This window comes from Callorhinus ursinus, unplaced genomic scaffold (genome assembly GCF_003265705.2).
Source record: "Callorhinus ursinus isolate GAN/ISIS: 27379988/994484 unplaced genomic scaffold, GSC_fseal_2.0 scaffold3, whole genome shotgun sequence".
Classification (NCBI taxonomy): domain Eukaryota; kingdom Metazoa; phylum Chordata; class Mammalia; order Carnivora; family Otariidae; genus Callorhinus; species Callorhinus ursinus.
The window spans coordinates 475,964-494,685 of NW_027397065.1; the positions used below are offsets into that span (position 1 = coordinate 475,964).

The 18,722-nt window shown below is 39.8% G+C and overlaps 1 protein-coding gene and 1 long non-coding RNA gene across 3 annotated transcripts in view; one reads left to right on the forward strand and one right to left on the reverse strand.

Annotated features, from left to right (window-relative positions):
• Positions 1–18,722, reverse strand: part of ACOT12 (acyl-CoA thioesterase 12) — a 50,879-nt gene that overhangs the window by 24,391 nt on the left and 7,766 nt on the right. The window contains exons 3-6 of one of the 2 annotated variants that reach the window (XM_073887498.1): positions 17,305–17,384; positions 14,056–14,116; positions 11,828–11,929; positions 6,526–6,661 (exon numbers count right to left, since the gene is read on the reverse strand). In XM_073887498.1, the coding sequence (XP_073743599.1) occupies positions 6,526–6,661; positions 11,828–11,929; positions 14,056–14,061 (244 nt within the window). In that variant the 5' untranslated portion in view covers positions 14,062–14,116; positions 17,305–17,384. The remainder of the gene's footprint in view (positions 1–6,525; positions 6,662–11,827; positions 11,930–14,055; positions 14,117–17,304; positions 17,385–18,722) is intronic. The other variant, XM_025866721.2, reaches the window with a different exon arrangement.
• The window catches only part of LOC112819898 (uncharacterized), a 64,071-nt gene continuing 62,256 nt past the window's right edge, over positions 16,908–18,722 (forward strand). The window contains exon 1 of the long non-coding RNA XR_003206993.2: positions 16,908–16,986. This is a non-coding gene — a long non-coding RNA (uncharacterized lncRNA). The remainder of the gene's footprint in view (positions 16,987–18,722) is intronic.

Here is an 18,722-nt window from a genome sequence, read left to right on the forward strand (position 1 = left end):
TAGTCTCTCATGGTTCATCTCTCCCTCCAATTCTCCCCCCCTCATTTTTCCCTTCCTTCTCCTAATGTCCTCCATGCTATTCCGTATGTTCCACAGATAAATGAAACCATATGATAATTGACTTTCTCTGCTTGACTTATTTCACTTAGCATCATCTCCTCCAGTCCCATCCATGTTGATGTGAAAGTTGGGTATTCATCCTTCTGATGGCTGAGTAATATTCCATTCTATATATGGACCACATCTTCTTTATCCATTCATCTGTTGAAGGGCATCTCGGCTCTTTCCACAGTTTGGCTATTGAGGACATTGCTGCTATGAACATTGGGGTGCATATGGCCCTTCTTTTCACTGCATCTGTGTCTTTGGGGTAAATACCCAGGAGTACAATTGCTGGGTTGTAGGGTAGCTCTATTTTTAAATTTTTGAGGAACCTCCACACTGTTTTCCAAAGTGGCTGTACCAACTTGCATTCCCACCAACAGTGTAAGAGGGCTCCCCTTTCTCCACAACCTCTCCAACATTTGTTGTTTCTTTCCCTGTCCATTTTTGCCATTCTAACTGGTGTAAGGTGGTACCTCAATGTGGTTTTGATTTGAATTTCCCTGATGGCTAATGATGATGAACATGTTTTCGTGTGTCTGTTAGCCATTTGTATGTCTTTTTCAGAGAATTGTCTTTTCATATCTTCTGCCCACTTTTTGACTTGATCATTTGTTTTTTGGGTGTTGAGTTTGAGAAGTTCTTTATAGATCTTGGATACCAGCCCTTTATCTGTAGCATCATTTGCAAATATCTTCTCCCATCCTGTGGGTTGCCTTTTTGTTTTGTTGACTATTTCCTTTGCTGTGCAGAAGGTTTTTATCTTGATGAAGTCCCAAAAGTTCATTTTTGCCTTTGTTTCACTAGCTTTTGGAGATGTATCTTGAAAGAAGTTGCTGTGGGCGATGTCAAAGAGTTTACTGACTATGTTCTCCTCTAAGATTTGGATGGATTCCTGTCTCACACTGAGGTCTTTCATCCACTTTGAGTTTATCTTTGTGAATGGCGTTAGAGAATGGTCGAGTTTCATTCTTCTGCATGTGGCTGTCCAATTTTCCCAGCACCATTTATTGAAGAGACTGTCTTTTTTCCATTGCATGTTTTTTCCTGCTTTGTCAAAGATTATTTGACCATAGAGTTGAGGGTCCATATCTGGGTTCTCTATTCTGTTCCATTGGTCTATATGTCTGTTTTTGTGCCAGTACCATGCTGTCTTGGTGATCACAGCTTTGTAATATAGCTTGAAATTGGGCAATGTGATGCCCCCAGCTTTTTCTTTTTCAACATTTCTTTGGCGATTCGGGGTCTTTTCTGATTCCATACAAATTTTAGGATTGTTCCAGTACTTTGAAAAATGTCATTGGAATTTTGATCGGGATGGCACTGAAGGTATAGATCGCTCTGGGTAGCACAGACATTTTAACAATGTTTATTCTTCCGATCCATGAGCATGGAATATTTTTCCATCTTTTTGTGTCTTCTTCAATTTCTTTCATGAGTGTTCTGCAGTTCCTAGAGTATAGATCCTTTACCTCTTTGGTTAGGTTTATTCTGAGGTATCTTATGGTTTTGGTGCTATTGTAAATGGAATCGTTTCTCTAATTTCTCTTTCTACTGTTGCGTTGTTAGTGTATAAGAAAGCAACTGATTTCTGAGCATTGATTTTGTATCCTGCCACATTACTGAATTGCTGTATGAGTTCTAGTCATTTGGGGGTGGAGTCTTTTGGGTTTTCCACATAAAATATCATGTCGTCTGCGAAAAGAGAGAGTTTGACTTCTTCTTTGCCAATTTGAATACCTTTTATTTCTTTTTGTTGTCTGATTGCTGTTGCTAGGACTTCTAGTACTATGTTGAACAGCAGTGGTGAGAGTGGGCATCCTTGACGTGTTCCTGATCTTAAGGGAAAGGCTCTCAGCTTTTCCCCATTGAGGATGATATTCGCTGTGGGTTTTTCATAGATGGATTTTATGAACTTGAGGAATGTTCCCTCTATCCCTATACTCTGGAGAGTTTTAATCAGGAAAGGATGTTGTATTTTGTCAAATGCTTTTTCTGCATCAATTGAGAGGACCATATGGTTCTTCTCCCTCCTCTTATTAATGTGTTCTATCACATTGATTGATTTACGAATGTTGAACCACCCTTGCATCCTGGGGATAAATCCCACTTGGTCACGGTGGATGATCCTTTTAATGTACTGTTGGATCCTATTAGCTAGGATTTTGTTGAGGATTTTGGAATCCATATTCATCAGGGATATTGGTCTGAAATTCTCCTTTTTGATGGGGTCTTTGCCTGGTTTGGGGATTAAGGTAATGTTGGCTTCATAGAATGAGTTTGGAAGTTTTCCTTCTGTTTCTATTTTTTGAAACAGCTTCAGTAGAATAGGTATTATTTCTTCTTTGAATGTTTGGTATTATTCCCCAGGGAATCCATCAGGCCCCAGACTCTTGTTTTTTGGGAGGTTTTGGATCACTGCTTCAATCTCGTTACTGGTTATTGGCCTATTCAGGTTGTCAATTTCTTCCTGTTTCAGTCTTGGCAGCTTATAGATTTCTAGGAAGGCCTCCATTTCATCCAGATTGCTCAGTTTATTGGCATATAGTTGTTGATAATAATTTCTAATAATTGTTTCTATTTCCTTGGTGTTAGTCGTGATCTCTCCCCTTTTATTCATAATTTTATTAATTTGGGCCCTTTCTCTTTTCTTTTGGATAAGTCTGGCCAGTGGTTTATTGATCTTATTAATTCTTTCAAAGAACCAACTTCTAGTTTCGTTGATCTGATCTACTCTGTTTCTGGTTTCTAATTCATTGATCTCTGCTTTAATTTTAATTATTTCTCTTCTAATGTGTGGCTTAGGCATCATTTGTTGCTTTTTCCCTAGTTCTTTAAGGTGTAGAGTTAGTTGGTGAATTCGGGATTTTTCTATTTTTTTGAGTGAGGCTTGGATGGCTATGTATTTCCCCCTTAGGACCACCTTTGCAGTATCCCATAGGTTTTGGACCGATGTGTTTTTGTTCTCATTGATTTCCATGAATTGTTTAAGTTCTTCTTTGATTTCCTGGTTGACCCAAACATTCTTGAGCAGAGTGGTCTTTAGCTTCCAAGTGTTTGAATTTCTGCCAAATTTTTTCTTGTGATTGAGTTCCAGTTTTAAAGCATTGTGGTCTAAGAATATGCAGGGAATAATCTCAATCTTTTGGTATCGGTTGAGACCTGATTTGTGACTCAGTATGTGCTCTATTCTGGAGAAAGTTCCATGTGCGCTTGAGAAGAGTGAGTATTCTGTTGTTTTAGGGTGGAATGTTCTATAAATATCTATGAGGTCCATCTGATCCAGTGTATCATTCAAAGCTCTTGTTTCCTTGTTGATTTTCTGCTTAGATGATCTGTCCATTGCTGAGAGTGGAGTATTGAGGTCTCCTACAATTAACATATTGTTATCAATATGACTCTTTATTTTGGTTAACAGTTGGCTTATGTAGATGGCTGCTCCCATGTTAGGGGCATAGATATTTACAATTGTTAGTTCTTGTTGGATAGACCCTTTAAGAATGATATAGTGTCCTTCTGTGTCTCTAATTACAGACTTTAGTTTAAAATCTAATTTGTCTGATAGAAGGATTGCTACCCCAGCTTTCTTTTGAGGTCCGCTGGCATGGAAGATGGATCTCCATCCCTTCACTTTCAGTCTGGATGTATCTTTAGGTTCCAAATGAGTCTCTTGTAGGCAGCATATGGATGGGTCCTGTCTTTTTATCCAATCTGCAACCCTGTGCCGTTTTATGGGAGCATTTAGGCCATTCACATTGAGAGTGATTATTGAGAGATATGAATTAATTGTCATCATGTTGCCTGTGAAGACATTGTTTTTATAGGTTGTCCCTGTAAATTTCTGTTGTATATCACTCTTGGGGTCTTTCTCCTTTTATAGAACCCCCCTTAATCTTTCTTGCAGGGCCAGCTTAGTGGTCACATATCCTTTCAGTTTCTGCCAGTCGTGGAAGCTCTGCATCTCTCCATCCATTCTAAATGAAAGCCTTGCCGGATAAAGTATTCTTGGCTGCGTGTTCTTCTCATTTAGTATGCTGAATATGTCTTGCCAGGCCTTTCTGGCTTGCCAGGTCTCTGTGGATAGGTCTGACATTATTCCGATGTTCCTTCCTCTGTACGTAAGGAATCTCTTCCCCCTAACTGCCCTTAAGATGGTTTCCTTGGTTCTAAGATTTGCAAGTTTTACTATTACATGCCAGGGTGTTGGCCTGTTTTCCTTGATCTTGTGGGGGGGTCCTCTCTGCCTCTAGGACGCGAATGTTTGCTTCATTTCCCAGATTAGGGAAGTTCTCAGCTACGATTTGCTCAAATACATCTTCTAGTCCCCTCTCTCTCTCCACTCCCTCCGGAATTCCAATTATTCTGACATTGGAACGCTTCATGGTGTCACTTATTTCTCTGATTCTATTTTCACAGATTCTGAGTTGTGTTTCCCTGGCCTCCTCTTTTCCCTTTTTATCTATTATATTGTCTTCCAGGTCGCTTATTCGTTCTTCTGCCTCACTTACCCTAGCTGTTAGATTATCTAGATTGGATTGGATCTCCTTGATAGCATTTTTAAGTTCTGCCAATTCAGCTTTCATTTCTGCCCTTAGAGACTCTATGTTGCCATTAATTGATTTCTCCATTCTAGCCATTGTCTTCACAATTGCTAGCCTGAATTCCATCTCCGACATCTTGGTTATATCTGCATCCATTTGTAAATCTGCAGCATAATCTCTGAGTCTTTTCTATTTTGGGGGCTCCTCCTCCAAGTCATTCTGTTAATGGGTGTTTGAGGGAATGTATACAGTCCAAATTATTGACCAGAACCCAAGCAAGATGCTCCTGTTTTCTTGGGACCTTAGGGTTGCTGGCCTCTTGTTTTCCCAGCCTGTCTTCTGGGGGAGGGGCCTGCCGCGCCGTTACTCAGGCAACCCTGTTTGGGCGGAGTTGCCCTGCCCCCCCCCACGTGGCGGGGGATGGGCTCAGCGGGAATCAGTTTTGGGGGCTTTTATTCTCTGGCGGCTTTCCCTGGTGGCTTTCCGCGTCTTTTCTGTGAGTCAGAGCAGAAGAGACCGTTTCCAACCCTCTGCCTCAGAGCAGAGAGATCGCAGTCTGCTCTTCAGTGAGCTCACCAGGCCACACTGTCTCCATTTCTGTCCGTGCTGCTATAAACTACAGCGTCCTGGGTTGTGCGCCCCTCCGCAGCGCCCCCAGTCCTGCCTCCAGGTCGGAGCACGTCTCTGCCCTCTGTGCTTCTAAAACCACCAGCTGCCCCCAGATCGCATGTGCAACCCCGCTGCTCCAGGTTTCCATCCCAGGGGCTGCCCTAAAGTTCTTTCCCCACTGCTACAGGTCTGCCAGTCTGTGCCCTGTCCCCAGTGCGAGGCTGTCGCTCACCGGCGGTGTAGGATCCCCACGGCCAGGCACACTCCCGCTGCCGTTTATCCTCCGGTATCTGCCCGTGGAATCACAGCTCCCCGCTTCGTACCTTGAAACCAACTGCCTGTGATATTCTATTTGTAGAGATCCAGATCTTCTTACATTTCAGGATGGTTTCGTGGGTGCTCAGAGTGGTCTGGTAGATATCCAGCTCAATTCCGGGGACCAGTTGAAATAGGGTCCCCTACTCCTCCACCATCTTTCCTAGAGGGAGATAGACCTTCTATGAACTTCCTGGCCCCTCTGGCAGTGGTGAGCAGAGGGACTTGAGCTGGACCACTCCACTTCCAACTTCACCACTTGCTCTCCCCGGGAGGTCATCTCCCCTGGGGCTGCAGGAGATGGGGTCAGAAGAAAAGGAAGGGCAGGAGAGGGGCAAGGCAGCTTTCTTTTCCCTGCCATTCTGGCCCCATGAGGCCTCAAAGAGCCTGGGAGATCACAGTCAGAGAACTAAGACATTTTGGCTCATCAAACCCAGTGTTACTGGGGAAGAACCAGGAAATAGGAATAGAATCTTAGTGCTTCGGTTCATAGCAAGAATAGAATCAAAGTGCGTCCTGTGATCTTTAGCGAGAGTCTTCCCTGCTTGGGTTCAGTTTCCTCCTTTGTTGATATTATAATCAGCTCATATGAAGTAATGAATGAGAGACTGCTTAGTAAACTGTGAAGCACCAGATGGATATATCGCGTTGTCATTCCTTTATTCATTGATCATTACTGAGCGCATTCTTACCGATAAGGACTGCCTGGTCCCTGTCACCCTTCTTTCCTGTCTCTTCCCGTGGAGAACCATCAATTTAAAGAGGTCTTCGGTGTCAGCAGTTATATTTTGAAGTAGCCAGGCCCTTCCTTCTCCAGCCACTGGGTTTGTTGGGAAAGATACCTACCATCACCGGGGCAAAATTGTAATAATAAGGTGAAAAGAAGTGTGCTCTAAGAAAAGACCCTTTCACTTGTCACAGTCATATAATTAAAGTTCCTATAAGTAGATTTACTGACCGTCAAACCTCCTATTTTCCTTCATCAAGTTTTTAAAGGTACCCTCATGATGTAATCGAACTTTCCTTCTCTCAGAAGCCAGATTATGTTCCACATGATCTTGCTCAGTTAGAAGTGTGACTGGTTTTAAATGAATCTAGAGAAAGAAAAACATTGCCTTGTTAAATTACAAGAGCACAACACGAATTTTGTAAAATTAATGATATGTTACATTGTTTTCTAACTCAAAATAAATAGAGCATTTCCGGGTCTTTTTACACATATTATTTGACTAAATTTCTTTCTTACAATATTTTTAAACTAAAAAAAATCAATATAGGCTTAATTATTTCTTCATACACTAAGATATGTGCTTTAAAGAGTTTTCTAAATATTAATTTTCCCAGCTTTTTAAAATTTTCAACAGAGCTGCAAACTAAAAATATTCTTCAAATTAATGAATGGAGGAGGGGGACTTTGAGTCCATTGAACTCTTACCAAGAAATGTTTTATACTTCTTGCAAAAATAAGATCTCAAAGGGAGGGAATAAACATGTTCTAGAGAAAGCTGTCAAGTACTGAGAGTTATTTCTAATTTGGAAATTTCATCACATGGTGAAAACATTATCTGATAAGCAAACTAAAAGAATCAAAAGGTCAGAACAGAGCTTTGACCTCCAGAAACCTAAAAATACAATGCAACAGAACCAAAGGCTCAAGCTCTGCCATAAATGCCTGTCTCTTGACCTGTGTGCATAAGGAAGTCACCTTGAGATGGGAATAAATTCCATGCTCATTTCCAGGACACCTGAGGGCTGGCACTGACCCTTAGCCAAGAAGACAAAGCAACTAGTGATTCATACTATGCTGCTTTCAAGTCTAAAACTCCTGTACACTGCCTTGTCTAATTTGTTTAGGAATATATAGAGTTGATAACTTATACTGGTTTAACTCCACAGCCTTGTTTTAGTTGTGTGACCAGTGGGGTATAAAAGTCCACCTGGTAAACTTGTGTCTTGGCATGCCCGGGTGGCTCAGTCAGTTAAGCATCTGCCTTAGGCTCAGGTTATGATTCCAGGGTCCTGGGATCAAGTCCCGCATTGGGCTCCCTGCTCAGCAGGGAGCCTGCCACTCCCCTTGATTGTGCGCTCACATGCACACTCTCTCTCCCTCTCTCTCTGACAAATAAATAAAATCTTAAAAAAAAAAAAAAAGCTTGTGTCTTGGCTCTCCAATCTACAGATGAAGCATATTTTGTATATCTGAAAAGGACCCTGAGAGTGAAAAACTGAGAGCTTTTCCCCTAAGATCAGGAACAAGACACGGCTGTTCCCCTTCACCACTTTTATTCAACATAGTACTACAAGTCCTAGCCACAGCAATTAGACAACAAAAGGAAAAAAGGGGAATCTGAATTGGTAAGGAAGAAGTAAAATTTTCACTATTTGAAGATGACATGATATAGAAAACCCTAACTCCAGCAAAAAAGAAGTGATAAATTTAATACAGTCACAGGATACAAAATCAATGTACAGAAATCTGTTCCATTCCTATGCACTAATAATGAAGCAGCAGAGAAAGAAATTAAGAAAATAATCCTATTTACAAATGCACCAAAAACAACAAAATATCTATGAATAAACCTGACCAAAGACATGAAAGACCTGTACTCTGAAAACTATAAAACACTGATAAAAGAAGTTCAAGACAATACAAAGAAATGGAAAGACATTCCATGCTCATGGATTGGAAGAACAAATATTGTTAAAATGTCAAATACACATTTAATGCAATCCCTATCAAAATACCAACAGCATTTTTCATAGAACTAGAACAAACAATCCTTAAATTTATATGGAACCACAAAAGACCTCGAGTAGCCAAAACAATCTTGAAAAAGAAAAACAAGGGGCACCTGGGTGGCTCAGTCATTAAGCATCTGCCTTCAGCTCAGGTAATGATCCCAGGGTCCTGGGATCGAGCCCCATGTCAGCTCCCTGCTCAGCGGGAAGCCTGCTTCTCCCTCTCCTTCTGCCCCTGCTTGTGTTCCCTCTCTAGCTCTCTCTCTCTCTGTCAAATAAATAAAATTCAAAGAAAACAAAAACAAAAACAAAACTGGAGGTGCCACAATTCTAGGTGGCAAGTTATATTACAAAGTGCTAGTAATTAAAACAGCATGGTACTGGCAAAAATAGACACATAGATCAATGGAATAGAACAGAAAACCCAGATATAAACTCACAATTACATGGTCAATTAATCTTTGACAAAGGAGGAATGAATATGTAATAAGAAAAAGTCTCTTCAACAAACAGTGGTGGGAAAATTGGACAATCACATGCAAAAAAATGAAATTGGACCCCTTTCTTTCACCATACAAAAAAATAAACTCAAAATGGGTTAAAGACCTAAATATGAGACCTGAAACCATTAAAATCCTTGAAGAAAGCACAGGCAGCAATTCCTCTGACATTGGCCATAGCAACATTTTTCTAGATATGTCTCCTGAGGCAAGGAAATAAAAACAAAAATAAACTATTGGGAGTACAACAAAATAAAAAGTTTCTGCAGAGCAAAGACAATAATTGACAAAACTAAAAGGCAACCTACTGAATGGGAGAAGATATTTGCAAATGATATATCTGATACAGGGTTAGTATCCAAAACATAGGAAGAACTGATACAACTCAACACCCACAAACTAAATAATCCAATTTAAAAATGGACAGAAGACATGAACAGACATTTCTCCAAAGAAGGCATCCAGATGGACAACAGACACATGAAAAGATGCTCAACATCACTAGCTATCAGAGAAATACAAATCAAAACTACAATGAGATATCACCTCACACCTGTCAGAATGGCTAAAATTCAACACCACAAGAAACAACAGATGTTGGCGAGGATGTGGAGAAAGGGGAACCTTCCTGCACTGTTGGTGGGAATGAAAACTGATGCAACCACTCTGGAGAACAGTATGGAGGTTCCTCAGAAAGTTAAAGACAGAACTACCCTATGATCCAGTACTAGCACTATGGGGTATTTACCCCCAAAATACAAAAAGACTAATTCAGAGGGATACATGTACCCCTATGTTTATAATAGTGTTATTCACAATATCCAAACTATGGAAGCAGCCCAGGTGTCCAGGGATAGATGAACGGATAAAGAAGATGTAGATGTGGTATATACATATATAATGGAATATTGCCATTGAAGAATGAAATCTTGCCATTTGCTATTACAAGGATGAAGCAGAGAGTATAATGCTAAGCGAAACAAGTCAGAGAAAGACAAATACCATATGATCTCACTCATATGTGGAATTTAAGAAACAAAAACAAATGAGAAAGAAAAAAAAAAGAGAGACAAACCAAGAAACACTCTTAAATATGAATAACAAACTGATGGTTACCAGAGGGGAGGTGGGGGGGTGAAATGGGGATAGGGATTAAAGAGAGCACTTACCATGATGAAAAAATGAAATAAAATAATAAAAAAAAAAAAAGGAAAAGGACCCTGAGAACTATGCCTGGAAGCCTTGAACTTCTTTGATGTTTGCCTGTGCTTTCTTTCTCCTGCTATACCATTTCTTTTAGTTTTCGTGAAGCCCTGCATGAGCATCCCCTACGGAGTCTTGTGAGTCCTTCAATGATCCAGTCTGTGCAACTGATGAACTAAAGCCTAGTCACTGACCATCTCATCCTGGAATAAACTCATTTTGGGCAGAAATGCACATGCCTGCAGTTTTAGACCAAACCTCTGATTTTTCATGGCTTTCTTAGTGAAGCGCCACTGAACAAGAATGGTCCTAGCTGGAAAGTCTGGGAAAAGTGCTTTACATAAAGGTTACCTGAGCCAACCTATTATGGCAGTACCGCAAGGCACCAACCTTCCAGAACCACTTTCAGAAAACAGTTCTTCAGGCTCAGCAGAGGCTGAACTGAAGTGTGACTATTATATTCTTAACCCATGAGTCCCTGAGGTCAGAATGAGAACGTGGAACAGGACAGTGATGCAGACTCTTTTCGATCACTTCCACTCACCCCCATATTCTCTCATTCTCAAGTGTTTGGAGATTTGGGGGCACTCCCGGAAAAACAGAATGGTTTGCAAGACCTATCTCGATGTCTTAGATTTTAATGAACATAGGATACCTGGGATGCTTTGTCAAAGTACAGATTCCAAGTTCCTATACTAGTGACTCTCATTCAGGAGGTCTGGGACGCAGCCCAGAAAGCTGCATTTTAAATAATAGCTGATATGAACTCCAGTTTGAAAAAGCATGCCCGCGGGCAATGTGAATATGTCCTGTGGTGTGTCTAATATTGGACAGGGACTGGGAGAAGTGTCCTGGTGCACGAAAGTCTGCAGGGACACCTACCACCCAGCCATCAGGGCAGACTAATTCAGACCCATCCATCTCTTTGCCTCCTGGCCCAAGTGAGGAGTAGCTTGTGAGTGCTGTTCTGCTGTCCCCTCTGTTGGGTACACAGAAAACACAGCTTTGTCCCAGCTCTAAAGTTGGAGGCAGTCTGAGGAAGAACCCTTTTGTAGAGTGAGAAGTACTCTTTGTAGCTTCAAAGTGGAACTAGGAGAAACCACTGTGCCCATCTCTGGAGTGATCCTTGCAGTGAAAGATTTATATTCTAAATTAGATTATGACATTTAAAAACGCTTAGACTAAATGTGAACCCTCTCCTAGGTACCCTGACCCTGAAAAGGAAAGCCAAGGAACGATAATGAGTGAACCCCTGGCAGACTAGAGACAAGCTGCTCTTGGCCAAGGGTCATGCAAGCTCCCAGGGCACACACATCAGAACAACATATTTATTTTAAGGCTGTTTTTACTCCATATGCCTTGAAGCTTATTTCTAAACTTCACTAGTTCAGCCTCTTTGACATTCTTCCTTCAGGTATAAACAAATGATTGGACCATAACATGCAACTGCTTACTAAGTTGCTCTTGCTTTAAAGAAAAAAAAAATATTTAACTCAATTTTGAGTTATATAACCACAAAAGAAAAGAACAAAACCAGTAAACACTATTTTTGAGAAACCGAAAGACCCTTCAGATCATTTAAAACAGTATTTTTTTTTTCCATTTTCACCAACTGGCAACATCTCCCTTTCTCTAAGGTACATAACACCCGTATTACCACACAATGACAACTTTTACAGAAATAGGGGTGGATAACAAATCCTGGGAAAGCATATGTCACAGTAAGAAGAAAGGTCTTTTTTTCCATAATAATTCTGATGCAATCGTTAAAATGTCCCTGAATAACATGCTAGGTACTCCTTCACACAGAAAATTTACCTTTTCTTCTCCAACTGGTTTGGCTACAAATGTAGAGAAAGCCACACTAACAAGTTTCTCAATACCAGGGAACACGTCCTGTACTATGACCTTGATGCTGATCTAAAACGAAAAGAAAAATAAATCAGTAAACTTCCAGCCATCCAGATAACACATGAGATTATAGCAATCAAGATTCAGTGATGTACTTCATCCTTCTTTTGTTTTTGAATAAAAACATTTTATTATTTATTATTATTTTATTATTTATTATTTTTATTTATTTTTAAGATTTTATTTATTTATTTGACAGAGAGAGACACAGTGAGAGAGGGAACACAAGCAGGGGGAGTGGGAGAGGGATAAGCAGGCCTCCCACTGAGCAGGGAGCCCGATGCAGGGCTCAATCCCAGGACCCTGGGACCATGACTTGAGCCGAAGGCAGATGCTTAACGACTGAGCCACCCAGGCACCCCTAAAATCAGCATTTTAATTTCTTTTTAAGCAACATTGTTTGTTCAGTGATGTTCCATAAAATTAAAAAATAACTTTTTTCTGGTTATAGAAAAATACATATTTACCATGGAAAGTTTGGTAAACGTAAAAATAGATAAAAATGGAATCTGATTATCCAGAGCAAATATTATTAGTAATTCCGCCACCGAGACTAATGATTACTAACGTTTAGGTGAATTTTCTTCCAGTTTTACGTGTGTGTTATGAAAGACACACAGAAAGTTATCATACTGTATTTATAGTTTTATATTATAATTTTAAAAACTGGCATTATTTGACAAGCATTTTCTAATCCCATTGTTACTAAATGTGCTTTTGAAAGCGAGATGTTCACGGATGCCTTGTTGATCATTAGAGAGATGTACCACAACTCTTTAATGTGGACAAGATGGCATCATGTTGTCTACAGCTTTTTCCTTTGGGAATTTTAGCTTATCTCAGGGAATAGAAGGGAAAGGAGAAAGGAAAAGGAGGTGTAATCCATGTTTGGGCTGAATATAAAGACGAGCACTAGCCCTCGGGAGAGAGGCCAAGCCCAGCGGCTACCGCGTGGCAAAGCTGAGAGAGCATCATCACAACTGCTGCTGACGGAGCCGGTTTTTAACACAAACATTTCTCTTGTGATTTCAAGTGTTTTGTATTCTGTTCATATGGCTACTGGGGTAAAGCCATCACCGTACGTGTGGTTATTGCCAAACGGTTTTATTGAATCGGAATACGGGTTGAATTGTGTCCCCCACCAAATCCAGTATGTTACAATGTGACCTGACTTTGGAAATAGGGTGGTTCAGACGTAATTGGTTAAGATGAGGTCACATCCGAGTAGGGTGGGCTCCTAATCCAATGTGCCTAATGTCTTTCTAAAAAGGGGGAATTCGGACACAGACACACACACCATAAGAACACCACGTGAAGATGAAGGCAGAGACTTGCCAAGTCTCTGCCAATGCAGGAGAAGCCAAGGACATCAAAGACGGCCAGCAAATCGCCAGAAGCCAGAAGAGAGCACTGGGGCACATTCTCTTGCATAGTCCTCAGAAAGAGTCAACCTTACTGACACCTTGGTTTGCTGTGACGCAATATATTTCTGTTGGTTAAGCCACCTGGTCTGCAGGACTCGGTTACGGTAGCCCTAACAAACAAATGTAAGTCCCATCCTGTCTTTTGTGTCCAGAGATCAAAGGGACTGGTACTAACTGACCTAGAAGTTGCAATATAGGATCCAGTAACTCCTTTCCTGCTAGTTTCACCTGGACAGCGATTTCCAAAAGCCTCTGAAAATGTTGCTTTCACAACTATGGTAAAGAAAATAAAACCAAGTGGATGTAGAAGAAAGGAGGAGGTCTTCTCCCTTCAGTTACTCTGCCTTGCAAAAACTAGCTAATGATGGGGCTAGTTTCCAGTAGAAGGTGAAGAGATGGAGAACAAGTAGAGTCAGAATAATTAGGAAATAAAACCCATACTTTGCAAAGAACCAAGAGAGTGCCCTTCTCCCTTGTATGTTTACCTTCTGTGTATCCTTCTCTGTGAAAATAGTGCATTGCATCACATTTCATTTTAGTAGCAGAGTTGACTGGGAAACACAAGGCCCTTATTATTTACCTGTGAGCCTGACCACAGATTCCAGGGCCTTGTGAAATTCAGAATCTCATGAACTCCAAATTATTCCAGAACTCCTCTTCTGTCCTCTGAAGAGATGGGCACCAATAGTCAGAAGAAAAGGGGTCACTTACCTCCATGCTTGTGCTGAATGCTCTGGTAACTTTTGCTTTGATGGTTATAACTTGTCCAACTCTAGTTAAAAAGAGAGGGAGGGACTTTAGTAATCCTAGCACATCTCATTTCAGACTTAAAGATTCACTTAAATGCATGTGCCAAGGAGCAGTCCCCGTGTTATCATGCTGATAATGTTCATACATGAAACCTTAGGTTAATGATAACAGAAAAAGACAGCTGTAAAAACAGATGCCAAGCACTGTAAGCCACATGTAGGTTAGCTGACTTCTATTCAAAGAGAAAAGGGCCTTTGCAAAGATGGTGTGCAAAATGACTTCCAAAATCTGCAACAGATACTTTGATTATATCACAGCTGTTTCTTTAAGAGAAGATTAAAAAAACAAAAAACAAAACACAAAACACAAGCCAACCCATAGAACTGACATTTATTTTTAAATGTCTGTTCACAAATAAATGGATACAAACCAGCAAGTGAGCAAACTGATCAACTTCACCAGGTTTAGGTGGACCCTCAGGATGGCTGGAGGACCCATTCACTCTCCATGATTACAGGAATCCCGGTCATACAATCTGAAATTGTTCCAGACCTTTTGTGTTCAGGGCCCCCAGTTACCTCCTGTCCCTTTACTTTGCCTTAAGGGTCTACCCAATGTAAGCCTCCTCAATTTTTCTTATCAGTCTATGAAAATGCTCAAGGCCTCTTCTTTCTAAAGATCTTTCTCTCAAGCCTATTCTATCTCAAAATTTTTTCTCTTCTCCTCCATATTCAAACTCCCTAAAATATTCTTTTTTTTTTTTTCTAACTCATGCATTTAGGAAATATTTACTGAGTTACTACTAGTCCTGGCATTAAGCTAAGACCTCAGGAATACAGTGATGAACAAGATAAGGTTGCTTACTGCAAGGAAACCAGTCTTCACTTGGGACACCAGTATGTAGACAGATGAAGTGCCATGCTATGAAATTTTTCAAGAAAGAAAGGATTGAATATTACAAAAGCACCAATAAGAAGAGGCTAATTCAGAAAGGTGGGAAAGGAGTCACAGAAGAGGTAACATTTGAGATGGCTCTTCAAAGATGAGGATTTTGCCAGGGGCCGAAGTCTGAGGGCTTCATTTCCCATTCACTTCTCAGCCGCTCAAACATGGCGATTGCCTCCAAATCTCACTTCTGATCCCTCCACAGTCACTTCCTAACAGCTAAATCCAACATCTCACCTCATTTAATGTCTTTCTTCAGGAGGCTTTCACTTCCCTTGGATTCCAAAACAGCGTCCTCTCTTCTGTCTCAGTTTCTTTCACTGATTTTTGTTCCTTAATCCATCCCTTCACTGTAGACATCGCCTTAATTGCTGTCCTTTGTCCTATTCTCTTCTCACTTCACCCTCTTCCAAGAAGACCTTGTTCTTGTCCACGATCCTGTCATCTTTATAGAAATGATTATCAAACCTACATTTCAGCCTGGACCTCATTCTTGAAACTCAGAGCCCTATTTCCAAATTTTTCTCAACAGATTCAACTAATAGTCATGGAGGCTCTCATAGGAGGCTCAGGGTTAGCTACCTCCACATACATCACCCAATTTATCTTAATTTATCTTAATCTCCACATCCAGCACATGTAAACCCAAATCAATTTTCTTTCTTCCTTGTAAACTGCCTAGCTCTGTTTGGTAAAGTTTCTAGGAGAGATTCACAGTAATCCTGCCAGGCAGAGTTAGAGTACCTCCTCAAAGCTCATGTACACCCTCTCTCTACTAAATAAATAAATCTTTTTTAAAAAATAAAAATAAATAAGAGCAGGGGAATTCCAAAGAACGTGGTTGTCCACCAAACCAGACTCTCAACACTGAATGTCAAATGAGTGGAACGCCCAGAATTTCAGCTAAATAAAACCTGCTTCATAGCATGGCATTCAAGGTCTTCTGTTACGCAGCCCCAGTCTACAGCTGGGGTTGTAGGCATCACTTCTCTGCACACCAGGCTCTTCCTGAGTACTTTCTCCTCCTTCTTACGCTCGTGCTTAGATTTGTACACATGCCTCATTACGTGAAGTCCTTTTCCTATTCACCAGATGAAAATCTATACCTTATTTGAGGCACACATTAAATGCTATCACTCTCATTGATTCTCCAGTCAAAATGTGCACCTTTTAAACTACCTCATAGAATGGAGTTTATCTTTCACCCTAGGCTTGCATCCTATCATGCTTTCTATTCTGATGATTATGTATTTGTCTGATTCTCACCAGACTCAGTGACCGCTACACTCCAAAATTGTGCCATAGTCATTCATATATCCTACTGAGTCCAGAGCAGTACTTTTTGTATAGGCAATAAATATTGGAGAATTTAAAAAATATCCAGTGTGGTTTATAACCAAATTACATGGCTTTCTCTATGTAGCTTTCAATTTTCTCTTTTTATGGTTCAGGTCCCATGTAAAGAATACAAGCAGGTCCCTTTCCATGATGTTAATGGCCGCAAATCCTTTCTGATAACACAAAATGGTGCAAAATGGAGCAAAATGGCAACCCACATTTCACTGATGAGGTTACTAGTTAAGTCTAATTTACAGAATTTAAGTTTGAAAACTATATAATAGATATTTTATTACAATACACTGTTGCCACTCCTAAATTTAATAATGGTGCTTCTATGTAGTCCTAAATAAGTTTGGATTTGTAGTAATTTGTAATTTTGCTGAGATACAAACACATCTCAGTTTTTTTCTACTTAAGGGAAAATCACATAGCTAGTATGCGAGCTTAGTCCTTGGACCTTTATCTGCATCCACAAGACTCTAGAATGTCCAGAGCTCTTTCTGTGACACTCCAGCTGCCTAGGAGAACCACCATTGGGAAGTATTCAGTAAAAGTTGCTGGTCACAAACACAGAAGCAGTGGGTCCAGGAAAGCACTGGATTAAGGGTAAGAAGATCCAGGCTCAAAGCACCCTCTGTCCCCCAGTTTGCTCAGGGTATTAGGCCTCAGTTTCTTATGGGTACAAAGAGAAGGCTGGGTTGAGCTATAAAGGTCTTACCATGTCTGTGATTCTAATTCCTGCCAAAAATTTCTTCTGTGTCAGTTTTGAAGAAGTAATTTCTTCACGCATGTGGTTTTATTTAACTTAATTTTGTATCTAAATAAATAAATGTCAAATAGATAAATGTGAATAGTAAGGCTGGAGACACAGACTGAGCATCTCACTGGACATACTACCTAGGGCTTGAAAACCGTGGCAACTACCTCCATGGTCTTTGAGAACCAACCAAGACCAGAAACTGATGACCTTCTCTCTTCCTTTTCCTTGTAAGTTATGTTCATGTCTTCAAGGATCAAGATATTCAGGGAAAAACAAAAACAAAAAACAGAGATACAAATATAAAATCAAAGAAATTAAGTAAAACCATATAATCCAATTTATTACAGGTATTAGAATAAACCCTTTAAAAAACAAATAATTCTTAATTCTGTCCCCTGGAAAAAACCTAGAAATAATGACCAACTCTTTATGAATGAGTACATTTTCTGCCCAAATTGTGATCTCTACTTACTATTTCTTTTGAAGAAATTTGTGACTCTAAGTTTTTGTAAGGAAATGAAAAAGATGAGCCCACTCTGTCATACCAGAAAGCAAAGGAGTTATTAACGGCTTCTAGCTTTGCAGTTATGTCCAAAGAACTTAGGAACCAAATTGAAGAAGCTCCCACTGCTCAAAGATGAGGCAGTTTGAGCACCCATAAGAATAACCACATCCAAATTGAAATGTATCAAATAGGCTAAAGTCCACAGGCTTATAATGATACTAAATAAAGGAAAAGAATTAAGCCTGTCTTTCCTGGACAAATACCTAAGAGTAACCAAGTAATTAATGAGATAAAAAGTCTCTCTATACAAATAATTCGAGAAAATAAATGAAGAAGAAATGATAGGATTGGCATATCACCATTTTACCAATATCTAATGAAATAATGCTCTAGGTAATGATCACTAGACATTATGTGCTCTTGACAAGAACTAGCTTTACCAAAATATGAAAACTTCATCAAATCAATTTTTAGATGTTGCTATCATTCTACAAGAAATGTAAAGAATAGGTGAACTTCTTAAACAGGGATACAATGAGCAAATACAAAATGTCATCAACTCTATAGGACAAATGACCAGGTTTCTTTAATAAATAAACTAAGAGAAAAGAAAGGAGAGAAAATTATATGTTAAAAGACTTATCATCCATATTGAATCCTGATTCAAGAAACCAATTGTTTAATTAAAAAAAACACATTTTTTGAGACCATTGGGAATAATGATTTCTGTTAATGGTGTTGTGATTATGTTATTATGTTTTCTAAAAGAGCCCTTATCATATAGAAATATATAATGAAACAATCACAGATGATGCCTGAGATTTCCTTTGAAATAATCCAGGTGTGTGGGGGAGTATGGAGATGTGCTGATAAAACAAGAGTGTCCATCAGTTGATCACTGTGGTAGTTAGGTGACAATCCTTGGGGATATACTATACTAATCTCTCTACTTTTGTGTATGTTTGAAATCTTCGTTGATCTTGAAATTTTCTGCAATAAGAGATGGTAAAGCACATACACACTCCCACACATAATATGTTTTTCATAATTTAACATCTGTAGTCAGATGAATTAATG